The sequence below is a fragment of the Centruroides sculpturatus genome, unplaced genomic scaffold (assembly GCF_000671375.1).
Source record: "Centruroides sculpturatus isolate CEXI.00-Female unplaced genomic scaffold, Cexi_2.0 scaffold1485, whole genome shotgun sequence".
NCBI classification, from domain to species: Eukaryota; Metazoa; Arthropoda; class Arachnida; order Scorpiones; family Buthidae; genus Centruroides; species Centruroides sculpturatus.
Window position 1 is genome coordinate 159,609 of NW_019385640.1, and position 12,337 is coordinate 171,945.

General features: G+C 30.1%; 1 protein-coding gene across 1 annotated transcript; it reads right to left on the reverse strand.

Annotated features, from left to right (window-relative positions):
• Positions 1-1,399: 1,399 nt before the first annotated feature.
• On the reverse strand, positions 1,400-11,958 carry LOC111640815 (3-hydroxy-3-methylglutaryl-coenzyme A reductase-like). Its single transcript, XM_023386878.1, has 5 exons — positions 11,917-11,958; positions 7,068-7,262; positions 4,068-4,226; positions 2,723-2,808; positions 1,400-1,475 (listed from the first exon to the last, which is right to left on the reverse strand). Exons 1-5 carry the CDS (start codon positions 11,956-11,958, stop codon positions 1,400-1,402), a joined length of 558 nt encoding a protein of 185 aa, XP_023242646.1.
• Between the last annotated feature and the right edge of the window lie 379 nt (positions 11,959-12,337).

The following is a 12,337-nucleotide window of genomic DNA, read 5'->3' on the forward strand; positions in this document are numbered from 1 at the left end:
GTCGTCTCTGCCAAGGAAGACTGTTAGTTCCTAATGTTGAAAAAGGCAGAAATAACGTTTTTGTATCTTCTGTATTTTATATATATTTTAATAAAATTTGTTTAAATAAATCTCTCAAGTCCAGATTTTCACAACACTATATCTTTTCCGAAACTCAAAGCATAATACTATATTCTCATAGACTGTCTGGCATATTGGCCTACCAGGGAGATTATGAAATCAGATATTTCCATATGGTAAAAACTGGCATTCCAGTTTAAAAGACAAACTACTGCTGGATTTTGGTGTTTGTATTTATTTGAACTGCATTCAGTTGTACAATTATGATCATTTATAACATTATAGGATCAAGACATAAAGTGTATACACTTTATGTTATAAATGCCCAAAACTTACTAATATTGAACCCCAGGTGGAATGCTGTTTTTAACACATGTATTCCATCACTCTTTATTAGAAAACTGCTGGCTAAGTTTAATCACAAACCTTAACCCTTTTTGTGTATCTTTCCTGCATGCCTACAGTATATGAATATTAGTACAAATCCCTTATATTTTTTGTTTGCTATATTGTTATATATCAAATTTTATTTTCATTCATATAAAATTTAAAGCAAGTTCGATCTGACATAGTTGGATAATAGACTATTCCTCCTTACACCACTTAGTCCATTTTGCAGACTAAGATGCAAAAGTATAGTTTATGTTACATGAATTTTAGGAGGGTCTAATTTAAAACATTTGTATTGAATGTTAGCTGATGTCATTCTGACATAAGAACAAAAATGTTTCTAATAAACTATTTGCCTTGGTATCAAGAAATAAGCATTTCTCTTAACTCTCATTTCATAGTGCCAAGTTATCATTCAAGTTATGCATTATTGAGATTTTATATTTATGAACAGTCCACATTGGAAACAAATGGGCAAAGCCTCCCCCTAGTTAATGTAAAAATAATGAGATGAAATTTTCTTAATTAAATTTTAATTAATTAAAAGATTTCAACAGATTTTCAATTAAATTACCTTCTCAATAACTGGAACAAATTACAAAGCACAATCAACAAAACCTTCAATATCCAGTAATGAAATTTAATGTAAAACTTAACAACAGAAGTTTTACATTAAACAAAATGCTCAAACATTACATTCCAAACCATAATGCTCAGAACAGAAGTTTTCCTGGAAAACTTCTGTTCTGAGCATTCTGGTTTGGAATATAATGTTGACCTAATGCAGATCTTGTTTAAGATTGAAAATGTTTGTCAAGTTTTACATTAATCAAAACCTTTAACATTCATTACTGGATGTTAAAGGTTTTGTTGATTGAGATTTTCAATTAACATCTGATTAATTAATTAATAAATTAATATACAAATGTTTATTTTAAAATAAACAAAATTACCTGCTTGTGGAATCAAATACTGATTTCAAATATTTGAAATTTTCTTCTTCATTTAACCAATTCATAACAGTTCTATAAATTATAAAAAATTATTATTAAATAATTTTAATTATATCAAATACTTCAGATGTTTAATATTTTATTAATCAAAGTCTGAGGAAAAAAATAATTCTTTAATTATTTTGAATAAAAACACATTTTATTAATACAGTAGAACCTCGAAAACTCAACCTAATGTGGACTGAAGGGTGGCCGAGTTTGTGAAAATGCCGGGTTATCGGGAATGGCATTAAAAAAATAAGTACGAGTGTGGAGTCCTCAGAAAATACTGTACTGTACTTGTATGTATTATTTGCTTGAGAATACAACAAAGAATAAACTGCCCAAATATCCTTAAACAAAGGAAAAGTACATCTTTTATGAAGGCATAGAATAGAGCCTTTACTACATGAAAATGAAAATTAATGAATACACTGTACANCAGGGACCAGTGCCTTTAACATAAATAATAAATATATTAACTTTTACTGACCGAAAACAGTTTTTACCTTGAACCAGTACTACTGTCTATTCTCCACACACTACATATAGTCTTCTGCTTTGGTGCTTGCTATCACTCACACCTCAGCATCCATATGGGACAAGCTCCCACACCCCCTAACACTATATAACATCAAATACTCCATAAACAGTCAAATGGGCTGAATAGTTAAATGTGATAGTTTTTTAGGAGTGCATAGCATCACTCCCTATACCACCGAGAAAAAGACTGATTTAAAAGAAGGGGATATATCTCACAAAAGGGTCACATGTACAAGTATGGTTCCTTTCACTTTCTGGCTCCTAAGGGCATGCCTTTCTGTTATGTTCCAACAACATCATTCATATCTGAAATTTTGTCCATAAGGATACTACAAGCCTATATTAATTTAGATATAATTATTAAACTTATCAGAAGATGAAACCCAATGCCTACCTCTAACCAAATTACTTCACATTGGGCTATATTAATCCTACTAATTTAATTAGTAGGATTAACATAGCTCAATGTAATCCAGCAATCGTTGACTCTTTTCTATACACATGAGAATTATATCAATACATAATCTTGGAAGAAAGTTTATAAAATTAAACCAAAATGGAGATATGTGGTTGATAAAATATCCTAATTTCTAAAAGATAAGTTGTTAATATGAAAGTTTTAAAATTATTTAATCTCAAGAAACAAAATTATTTGAATCAATCTTTTTCTAACACCTTAATAGAAAAAAAAAATTAAACAATTTTTATAAGACTAAATAATTTTAAAAACAACATACACGGCTTGTTGAACGGAAGGTAATCTCACGACGGGACCTCTTGTCATGCCGTCTCCAGTAACATTACTTTTTACACCACCTGAAAGCTGAATACAGATCGATTAAAATAAAATTTTTTTATAAAAATATTAAAGTGCTACATACAAAACTTAATCAAGATTTTTAAAAAAATCAATAAAATTTCTATGTAATTAAAAAAATATTATTTTGTTTTCATATTTTAACTTGATTATAAATTTTGTAATTTTTAAACCACCTGCAAATTATAAAATTTTATACAGTTTAACACATCTATACAACTTTCACTACTCTGCACTATACAAATATCACTACCGATCCACATACATACAAACAACACATTAAACAACACATTAAAAAACTCCTTTATACCCAAATGTTACTTCTAAAACAAACATTTGTTTTTCTGTTTTCATTCTGGAATGTCTTCAAGCAAATTAACAAATTACATTATCAGTAATCTTGTTAACATATATTATGTTAAAAAGATTAGTTGTTTTGTCTATTATGCATATAATATAGGCATAACAGACACAATCCTCTGCATAAACACATACGTATTAAAACATTACTTTTATAATTCAATAATAAGAGCTAACGATATTAATAATTTATGTTGACAGAATACATAATTCAATAGAAGAAACTTTTAACATATACGCGTTAAATTACAAATAAATGGCGCTAAATCTACAAGTACTTTCGACGATAATTATTTTTGTCTTCATCAGGTCGTTAAAACATTTAAAATCTTTTTTTGAATACAAATAACAAATCATTCCAAGTGTATTAACGTTTTGGAATGAGAGCAACGGTAGAACATAAAACAATTTTTAAATGAAAACACGCGTGGTTATAAGTCGCATGTGTTAAACGCCTCCAAATTGTGGAGCTAGATACGTTGTTTTAGATGGTTATACAAATTGATCCACAAAGGGGGCAAATCAAGTGTGGGGGTGCTGCAGGGTTTTAATATGTTGGTAAGAAGGGCTTCCCAAATATACACAAGATTTCTATCGTTGCTCTAATTCCAAAATGTTAATACGCTTGGAACAATTTGTTATTTGTATTCAAAAAAGGATTTTAAATGTTTTAATGACCTGATGAAGATGAAAATAATTATCATCAAAAGTGCTTGTCGATTTAGCGACATTTATTTGTAATTTAATGTGTATATGTTAAAAGTTTCTTCTATTAAACGATTGGCATGCTGTCCATCACTGTATTATAGATACATAATTCAATTTTTAACAGACTCATCATTAAAGATAAATAAAACTATATTAATTTATCAATCATCAGAAGAAATTTAATAAAGTTCTCTTACACTAATTGCACGACATCCCCTGTTAGTGCTGGCAACCAAGCAACCTTCTGTCGTTGCCATTGGAATGTAATAATTCTTTCCATCTAGCAACAAAGGTCCTGCAATTCCCACTGGAAGTGGCATATATCCAATTACATTTTCACAGCAGACACCCATTACCTATTTAACAATTTAAAAATAAAAAGATTAGTTTAAACTTTTACAAAATATTAATTTATTGCAAATTTATATTACAAAATTTCTACTAAGTCAAACTAGCCACAGCAATTAACTTAACAAATCAAACTGTACATCTTTGACAATATATAACAGTTTCCAGTTTTGAATTGGTCAACAGGCCATCTTTAGACATAAAAGACATTTGACAGTCCTCTTACATTCTTTTACAGCAAAAGATGGCCAATTAACTGTGTAAAGAACATTTGCATTTCCATAAACTGTTAACAAATGTTAAAAGTGTATGATTTGCTTTAGTTTTAAAGCAAATATATGGTACAATCTCAATAATCCAATCACATGTTAATTTGGCATGTCCAATAATCTGACATTAGACTCTCAGGTATTATCGGTACTGCAGTCAAACCATAGACAAGCTTTCTGCTAGTGAAAATGCTAGTTCTTGCTAAATTTGACCATTTTTCTACTAAACATGGAATGATATCAAACCCGAGCTTGGGCACGATATTAAACATTGTTGGGCTCACTATAAAAGAAAACAATACTACATAACTATAAAAATTAGTCTTTCAGAATTTTTCACCAAAAATACTGTATCTCCTACTAAATTTAGTTGAATCCATCAACTTGGCAATAACAGCACATTCAAATATTTTGATCAATAATCCAACTTCTTTCATTGCATTAGCAATTGACTTCATGTTAAATTCATTTATGTACTCAATTATTTAATTATGTCAATTGTAGTCATATTTCATCATATTTTTATTGTGTTTAAATCATTAATTTATCAAAATGTATAAACATCCAATAGTCCAACACTGTTCTGGACTTATACGTCAGATTTCCAAGATCATACTGAACTTTAAACAAGTATAAAAAAAATCACAATATTAAAATTAAAAGATAATTTAAAATTTTCAAAAATGTTTTGATTTGTTTTCATTATTTTCATTTCTCATCAGCAGATAAATAATAAAATTATAACTGGATTATATCTATTATTTTTATATTACAATTATTATTTGAAAAACAAGCATTCGTCTTTATAAAATTATTACAAATAATTTTCATATATGTCATAATGAACTGAACACGGCACAACTATTTTTATTAAATATAGCTATAATTTTTCTTATAAAAGCTATATTTAAAGAGGTTCTGATAATCTCTCAAATAGCTAAACACATTAATTTAAAGAAGATTTAAGAGAACTAATTAAAAGATTACTGTGAGGATCTGAATTCAGACTTTCCGTGTGTTTATATCCTTTCATTCAATAGTGTCATAAGATCACAGTGCAGCTATACTTTCGTTCAATAACTGTCAACTGTTACACCTGGAAGTTAAACATCTGTTAAGTTCTCAGGTCTAATAAAGACGCTTTCTCATCACCTTTCGACCTAGTATCGCAATTTTAACAATTCAACATTAGACAAGAACAAAGTGAGTCAGTCGTCGCCAGTTCTTCCATCAGATTACTTCTACATAATATCTGTGCTCCTTGGGATACTTCTTCGCTTGTGAATATCAAGAATCGTCTAATATCAAGGGAAAAGAACTATTGGACTATTGGACTTAACACTACCTTCCCGAACTTTCTGTCTTACCGACTGGATCCAGATCAAGATATCAAAAAAAGGTATTTATCGCCATGCGTATGAATTGTAAACTCTCTCTCTCGAGAACGCTCAGTTAACTTTACTATCGAACTTTATGGGCAACATATTGTAAGATATGTATTCCCTATCATTACCCATTAAACATTTGTTATGTTAATCTAGCCTACTAGTCTAATCACTTCCGGTGCGCTGTCTTTCCTTCTATCTCGACTTTGATCACTCACACACGCGACCGCTCACGCCCGAACGAAACGGTTTCTGTGTCTAGCCGTGAAGACACAGTGGTGTCAGTCCTGACGGAACCTGTCATTGAGATCTTCGCCGACGCGATGTCGCCCCTTCGGTCACGTGGTGCCGAAGTATAGGGAGGCCCTTCGGCATTGTCACATTACTAAAGAATCTAAACTAGCTAATTATTTAAAACAACTAAGTTGAAGAGACAAAGGTTCCTCCAGAAAGTCCTGATAATCAAGGATTTTCATATCAGAATAAGTGTTTTTAAAGACTTTCAAAAAGATATTAATTAATAAAGCCTTTCTATTCCAAAAAGTCCTTTATAAAATTTTTTAAATTCTTAAAAATATCAAAAGAATTCAGTACATCCTCAACAGATAAATCTGATATGTTTTCTTTTCTACCATAGAAGTATTTGTCTTGTTCTTTGTTTGATATGGCTTGTGTAAAATTACTTTTTCACCACCTCACATTGTAATAAATTTACTGATTTTAATGTTTTATGAAAATTAATTTGGAAGATAATTTGGAAGATAATTCATACTTCTCTCGTAATTCTATTTCTGTTAATTCAGAAATCAATCATTTCAAGAGTATTTTATCTATAATTTGTAAGATGTGATATTTACTACAGCAAAACATACAGTGGTACCTCGTACTTTAAACGACTAACTTTGAACATTCTGGAAATTTGAATCCAATAATTCAGCAGTTCACTTGCTTCTAAAAATTTCAAAACTATAGAGTCAAATGCTTCTAATTAGAAATTTCTAAATTAACTATATTGTATTTTTATATAACAAGATTAATATTTTTTCTGTAAGTTGTACATTTTTTATATTTTAACTCAGATTTCTTTTAAGCTCTTACATTTTAAAATAAAACTAAGAAATTAATTCCTTAAATTAAACTCTAAATTTTACATAAATAGATTATTTAGATTATTTTTGGGGGGAGAAAAACTTACCATTTCATAATTATAATTTGTAAAAGGAAGCTCATTTAATGCATCTTCACAATTTACTAATTTAGAAATAAATTTTCTCCGAACGACGACGGCACGTTCACAATTTCCAAGATCGTTCTCCAGTTTGTGAAGGGACAACTTTTTATTTTTCAGTAAAATTAATAATTCTTCATCTGTGAAATTCTGAATATCAGCCTATATAAAATGTAAAATAAATTTATTATAAAATAATCTTTTTCTAAGTTATCAGTTTATTAATTTTCAATCACTTTTTGTTTCTGACAATGTATTTCTACTGATAATTTATTTCTGAATCTAACCAAAAAAGTCACTGGGAAAGTGAAATATTTCAGAACAACACACAAAAAAAAATTTTCTACAATAAATGTTTTATCAATATGATTGAGTTAAAGGAATAGACTTCTAATGTATTAAATTTCACTCTAACACTTTCAGAAAAATATTGGACAGAAAACCGAGATCCAGTGCTGTCTAAAACAAAATTATTAGTTACTGTCAGTACACATTTATGATGACAGAATACATAGAATTGTTTTTATTAAGCAACTGCTGGTAAACACTGCTGGAGCAACTAGTAGTACTAGCTATCAATACTTTTTATAGTAATTCCAGCTGAAAAATATCTCTGAAAAGATCATTTTGAAATAAGATCTTTGATCAACAAAAATAATCAATAAATCATCTTTATTGGTTTCTTTGGTTCTATGAAATGAACTGTATAAAAATAGCAGAGATAGAAGACCCCTCTTAAAGTAAGTGGAATATGTTTTATTCTTGCTTTAGATAAAAAAAAATTATATCAGTATCATCAAAATTAATCTGTAAGAGTATAACATGGCATTACATCTGACAGGAATACAATGAATATGGATAAAAATGTCTTTGAAACCTTTGCAATTTTCAACATTTATATATTATGTATATTGTTATACCAACAAAATTCAAATGGTTTCATCATAACAGAAAATATATAATGAATATTGTATTGAATAAGAATATAATGAATAAGGTATGAATGAATAAATATATAATGAATATTTTATTAATAATACCGAAGTTTTTCATAATTTTATAAATATTTATCAGAAATTTTCTAATTAAAATATATAGTTATATAGATACTAGGGAGATTTGCTCTCTGCTTACTTTGCTCATTAGTCAGTCCCATAAGACTTGCCCCTTATTCCCAATATAGACCATTTGTAATAAAAATTTTGAAATGATTCATTGATTTCTAGTGCTGCTGTTTATACTTTTATTTTCCTTTCTGTGTGTATAAATAGTGTATCTATAAATGTCTTGCTGCACTTTTATCTATAAACAGGGTGATTCAATTTTTTATGTAAAAAATTTCAGGGGATGATTCTTCAAATAGTTTCAACCATAAAATTTTATATAAGTATATCATCCTCCACATTGATTGGTGCTCCATGCACATATTAAACATTATGTAAATTTAAAAGTATGCTGTTTTAAACATTAGCAAATCCTCTTCTGCATGGCTTACAGAATTCTGTTTGTTCTCTGTTCAATCAATTTTGATTAAACTTTGCCATTTTCCATTAATTGCAATGAGGAATCCAAAAACATAATAAAAAATAGGGGCCCATGACTTTGTCTTTGAGATATAAGCTCATAGCACAAGCGTGCATGATAAAGCAATATCACATGAATTGCATGACTTCGTTGGGCAATGTTCCATGGTCACTAGCATGTCTTCTATGGGGTTACAGCAGCGGTACCTGCAAACTACAAAAAAGGGACACAAGCTATAAAAAAGACATTGTATATATATATTAGTTACTCATTTTTATCACAGAAAACTTTTTACCAATGACAAAATGAAAATATTTGTTATTAACCGAAAATTTGTTCTAGTGGGTCATGATGGCCACAAGGTACCAGTGTATTTGATATACACAATAGCACAATTACTTAATTAACTGTGTTAATCAAGTAATATCTGTATATATATATGTATATATCAGGTCAGTCCATAAGTTCGTGCATATTTTATTACCTTGAGAAAAATCTTGTTTTGCTATTAAAAATGCCAGTCTAATGTGATACCTTTTACACTGAAGTGTTAAATTGGATCTCATTCATATAATACTGTTCAGAATTGGGAACATTTTAGTTGTTTATTTTCGTTAAAATGGAAGTAACAGATGAATATAAGAGACATGTTTTATACTTTTTATTTTTAAGTGGTGAGAATGCTACAAATGCAGCCANATGTGGACTGAAGGGTGGCCGAGTTTGTGAAAATGCCGGGTTATCGGGAATGGCATTAAAAAAATAAGTACGAGTGTGGAGTCCTCAGAAAATACTGTACTGTACTTGTATGTATTATTTGCTTGAGAATACAACAAAGAATAAACTGCCCAAATATCCTTAAACAAAGGAAAAGTACATCTTTTATGAAGGCATAGAATAGAGCCTTTACTACATGAAAATGAAAATTAATGAATACACTGTACAGTAATTTACCTGATAAGACAGACCTCAGAAAAATACTTTATGAGGCATAAAGCTGTCTTTATCATGAAAATTAATTAACTAAGAATTTTTTTGCCCTGCCAGGGTGTGGCCGAGTTATCCGGAGTGCCGGGTTATCAAGAGCCGAGTTTTTGAGGTTCTACTGTAATGAAAATATGTAAATTTCCATTTCTGTTTCTCAACATTGAAAGCTTTTGTAATTTAATACAGTAATGCACTAATTATCAGAAACAATAAAGATTTAAACATTACCAATTTCTAATTAAAACCAAACAAACTACTGTATTAAGGGGCTATATTATGACTAATTTTTAATAATTAATTAATAATTCTGAATATCCAAAATAATTGGGATGGAACACTTTTGGAAAAACAATTGCACTCGGCAGGAAAAGAATATACAGATGAATACCAAAATAAAGTGAAAATATTAATTTCAATTCTAGTACAAAGTAAAAAAAATTAAGGAATAGAAATTTAATATGTACAAATGACTAGAAATAATAAAAAAATTCATCTAGTTTATTAAAAATTAGCACAAGTCTTTTCTTTCTATCTATAATGTAGCGATGAAACTTTGAATTCAAAATAAAATATAAATAATAGTAAAATAACAAGATAGCTCAGTAGTGGGCCTACAGAAAATTGCAAACAATCATTATTACATACTGTCATTTTTGAAATTGTACTATATGAAGTCGATTTTGGTTAACTGATCCTTTAAATAATCAATGCTCTACTGTATTAATAGTAAAAGCTTTCAATAATTTTCAAACAAAATGGAAATTACACAAATATAAACATCCATAAACATGACTTAAATTAATGCCAAATGACTACAAGATTACATCATATTATATTACTCCTACTAATTACTAATTAAATGCCAAGTAATTTGGCCTAGATGTAAAACAAATTATAAGTTAAATTAGCAACAAATGCCCAGTGTTTCCCAGGAACTCAGAGAAGGGGATTGAGTTGTCCCTTTAGGAACTCCCACATCACTCCTGTAATGAGTATTTGTCTCCCACATAGTAACAGAAGGTAATTATGCAAAATTTGGTGCAACTCAGTCAAAGGGTTTGAAGGGTTTGAAGGGTTTGAAATTTGTCGAAAATGAAATCAGAAAAAGATGTGAGAGTCTGAGTTTTAAAGTACATATATTTTTTTGGAAGATTGCAGAGATTGCTAACTATTCAAAATTTGTCCAGCTCGCTCAAAAGATTTGGGAGTTTGGGGATAGATGAAATCAGAGAGAAAGAGTGAGGGATCCTAGTTTTATGGTAGTCTATGTTTCTTGTAGAGAACTGAAGAGTAACTATGTGGTATTTAGTCCAGATTAGTCAAACAAATTGGGAGTTTGTAATGGGAAGATGAAATCAGAGAGGAATGAGAGGTAAGAGTTTTAAGATAGCTTATGTAATGTAAATCGAACAGCAGTAAGCTTTCCAACAGTCCCTTGATACAGTCCCAGATGTATTTTATGACAATTGCAGATTTATTTTAGGCATTTTATCACCAATAAGGTTCACTTGCACATGTGTATACCCAAAAAGTAACTGAAAGAACTCAATCTATGTAGGTAGAAACCCAATAACATAAGACTAATTCTTATTTTTAAATAATGGTATGATAGGATTAATATTAAGATAATAAACAGGTAAAAAATGTTATGGGCCTACATACAAAAGTTTAGGCAAGGAGAAGAGGCAGGCCAAGAACCACATGGACTGATAATATTACGAAATGGACTGGATTATCAATTGCCCAACTATCTACAAGATAATAATAAACAACGCTTTTAGCCCACGACTATAAATTAGATAAAGTTAGATAACCTAATAAATAGGATTTAACAATGTGGAGGGCTTATCACACCAAGGCTGACAGAAAGAAAGACTTGAACATTTAATTTATCCTCAAGATGTTGGGACAGAGACTTGAAAAGAGTATACCAAGACAGTTTCCTAGAGATGCCCAACAGTCTTTATAAGACTATGAGAGGAGAAGAAGAAGAAGAATGGAAGTAAATTCTCATATGAGATTAAAAATATGAATGACACTGTTGAGACCTTAACAAAGATGTAAAGCATGCCCTTAGGAGCAAAAAAAGGTCAAAGGAATCATACCTTTGCAAGATATAGCTCCTTGAAATCAGTCTACTTCCAAATGATATAGGGAGTCATGCTGCATTGAACATGCAGCATGACTATGCTAAGCCTGTTGTGTGTTTAACAGACAGTTCAGTACAATTGTCAGACGTTCCAATGATATTTATCGGTAAAGAGTACAGAAAAGTCCAACGTACAACCCTTTGTGTGATATTTACCCCCAAATGTGGAATCCCAATGGCAGCAATTCCAGTTGCCATCTTGCTTGTAGACATTATGTTTGAAAACAAGTTACGTTTTAGGCACAGGGACCAGTGCCTTTAACATAAATAATAAATATATTAACTTTTACTGACCGAAAACAGTTTTTACCTTGAACCAGTACTACTGTCTATTCTCCACACACTACATATAGTCTTCTGCTTTGGTGCTTGCTATCACTCACACCTCAGCATCCATATGGGACAAGCTCCCACACCCCCTAACACTATATAACATCAAATACTCCATAAACAGTCAAATGGGCTGAATAGTTAAATGTGATAGTTTTTTAGGAGTGCATAGCATCACTCCCTATACCACCGAGAAAAAGACTGATTTAAAAGAAGGGGATATATCTCACAAAAGGGTCACATGTAC

Bases quoted from the DNA above. Each gene is read 5' to 3' on its own strand.
- LOC111640815 (XM_023386878.1), bottom strand. From the start codon at position 11,958: ATGGCAACTGGAATTGCTGCCATTGGGATTCCACATTTGGGG. The intron at 7,263-11,916 runs GTAAATATCACA...CATTTTATATAG, and splicing joins TTGGGATTCCACATTTGGGG to GCTGATATTCAGAATTTCAC. The intron at 1,476-2,722 runs GTATGTTGTTTT...TATAATTTATAG, and splicing joins CCTTCCGTTCAACAAGCCGT to AACTGTTATGAATTGGTTAA.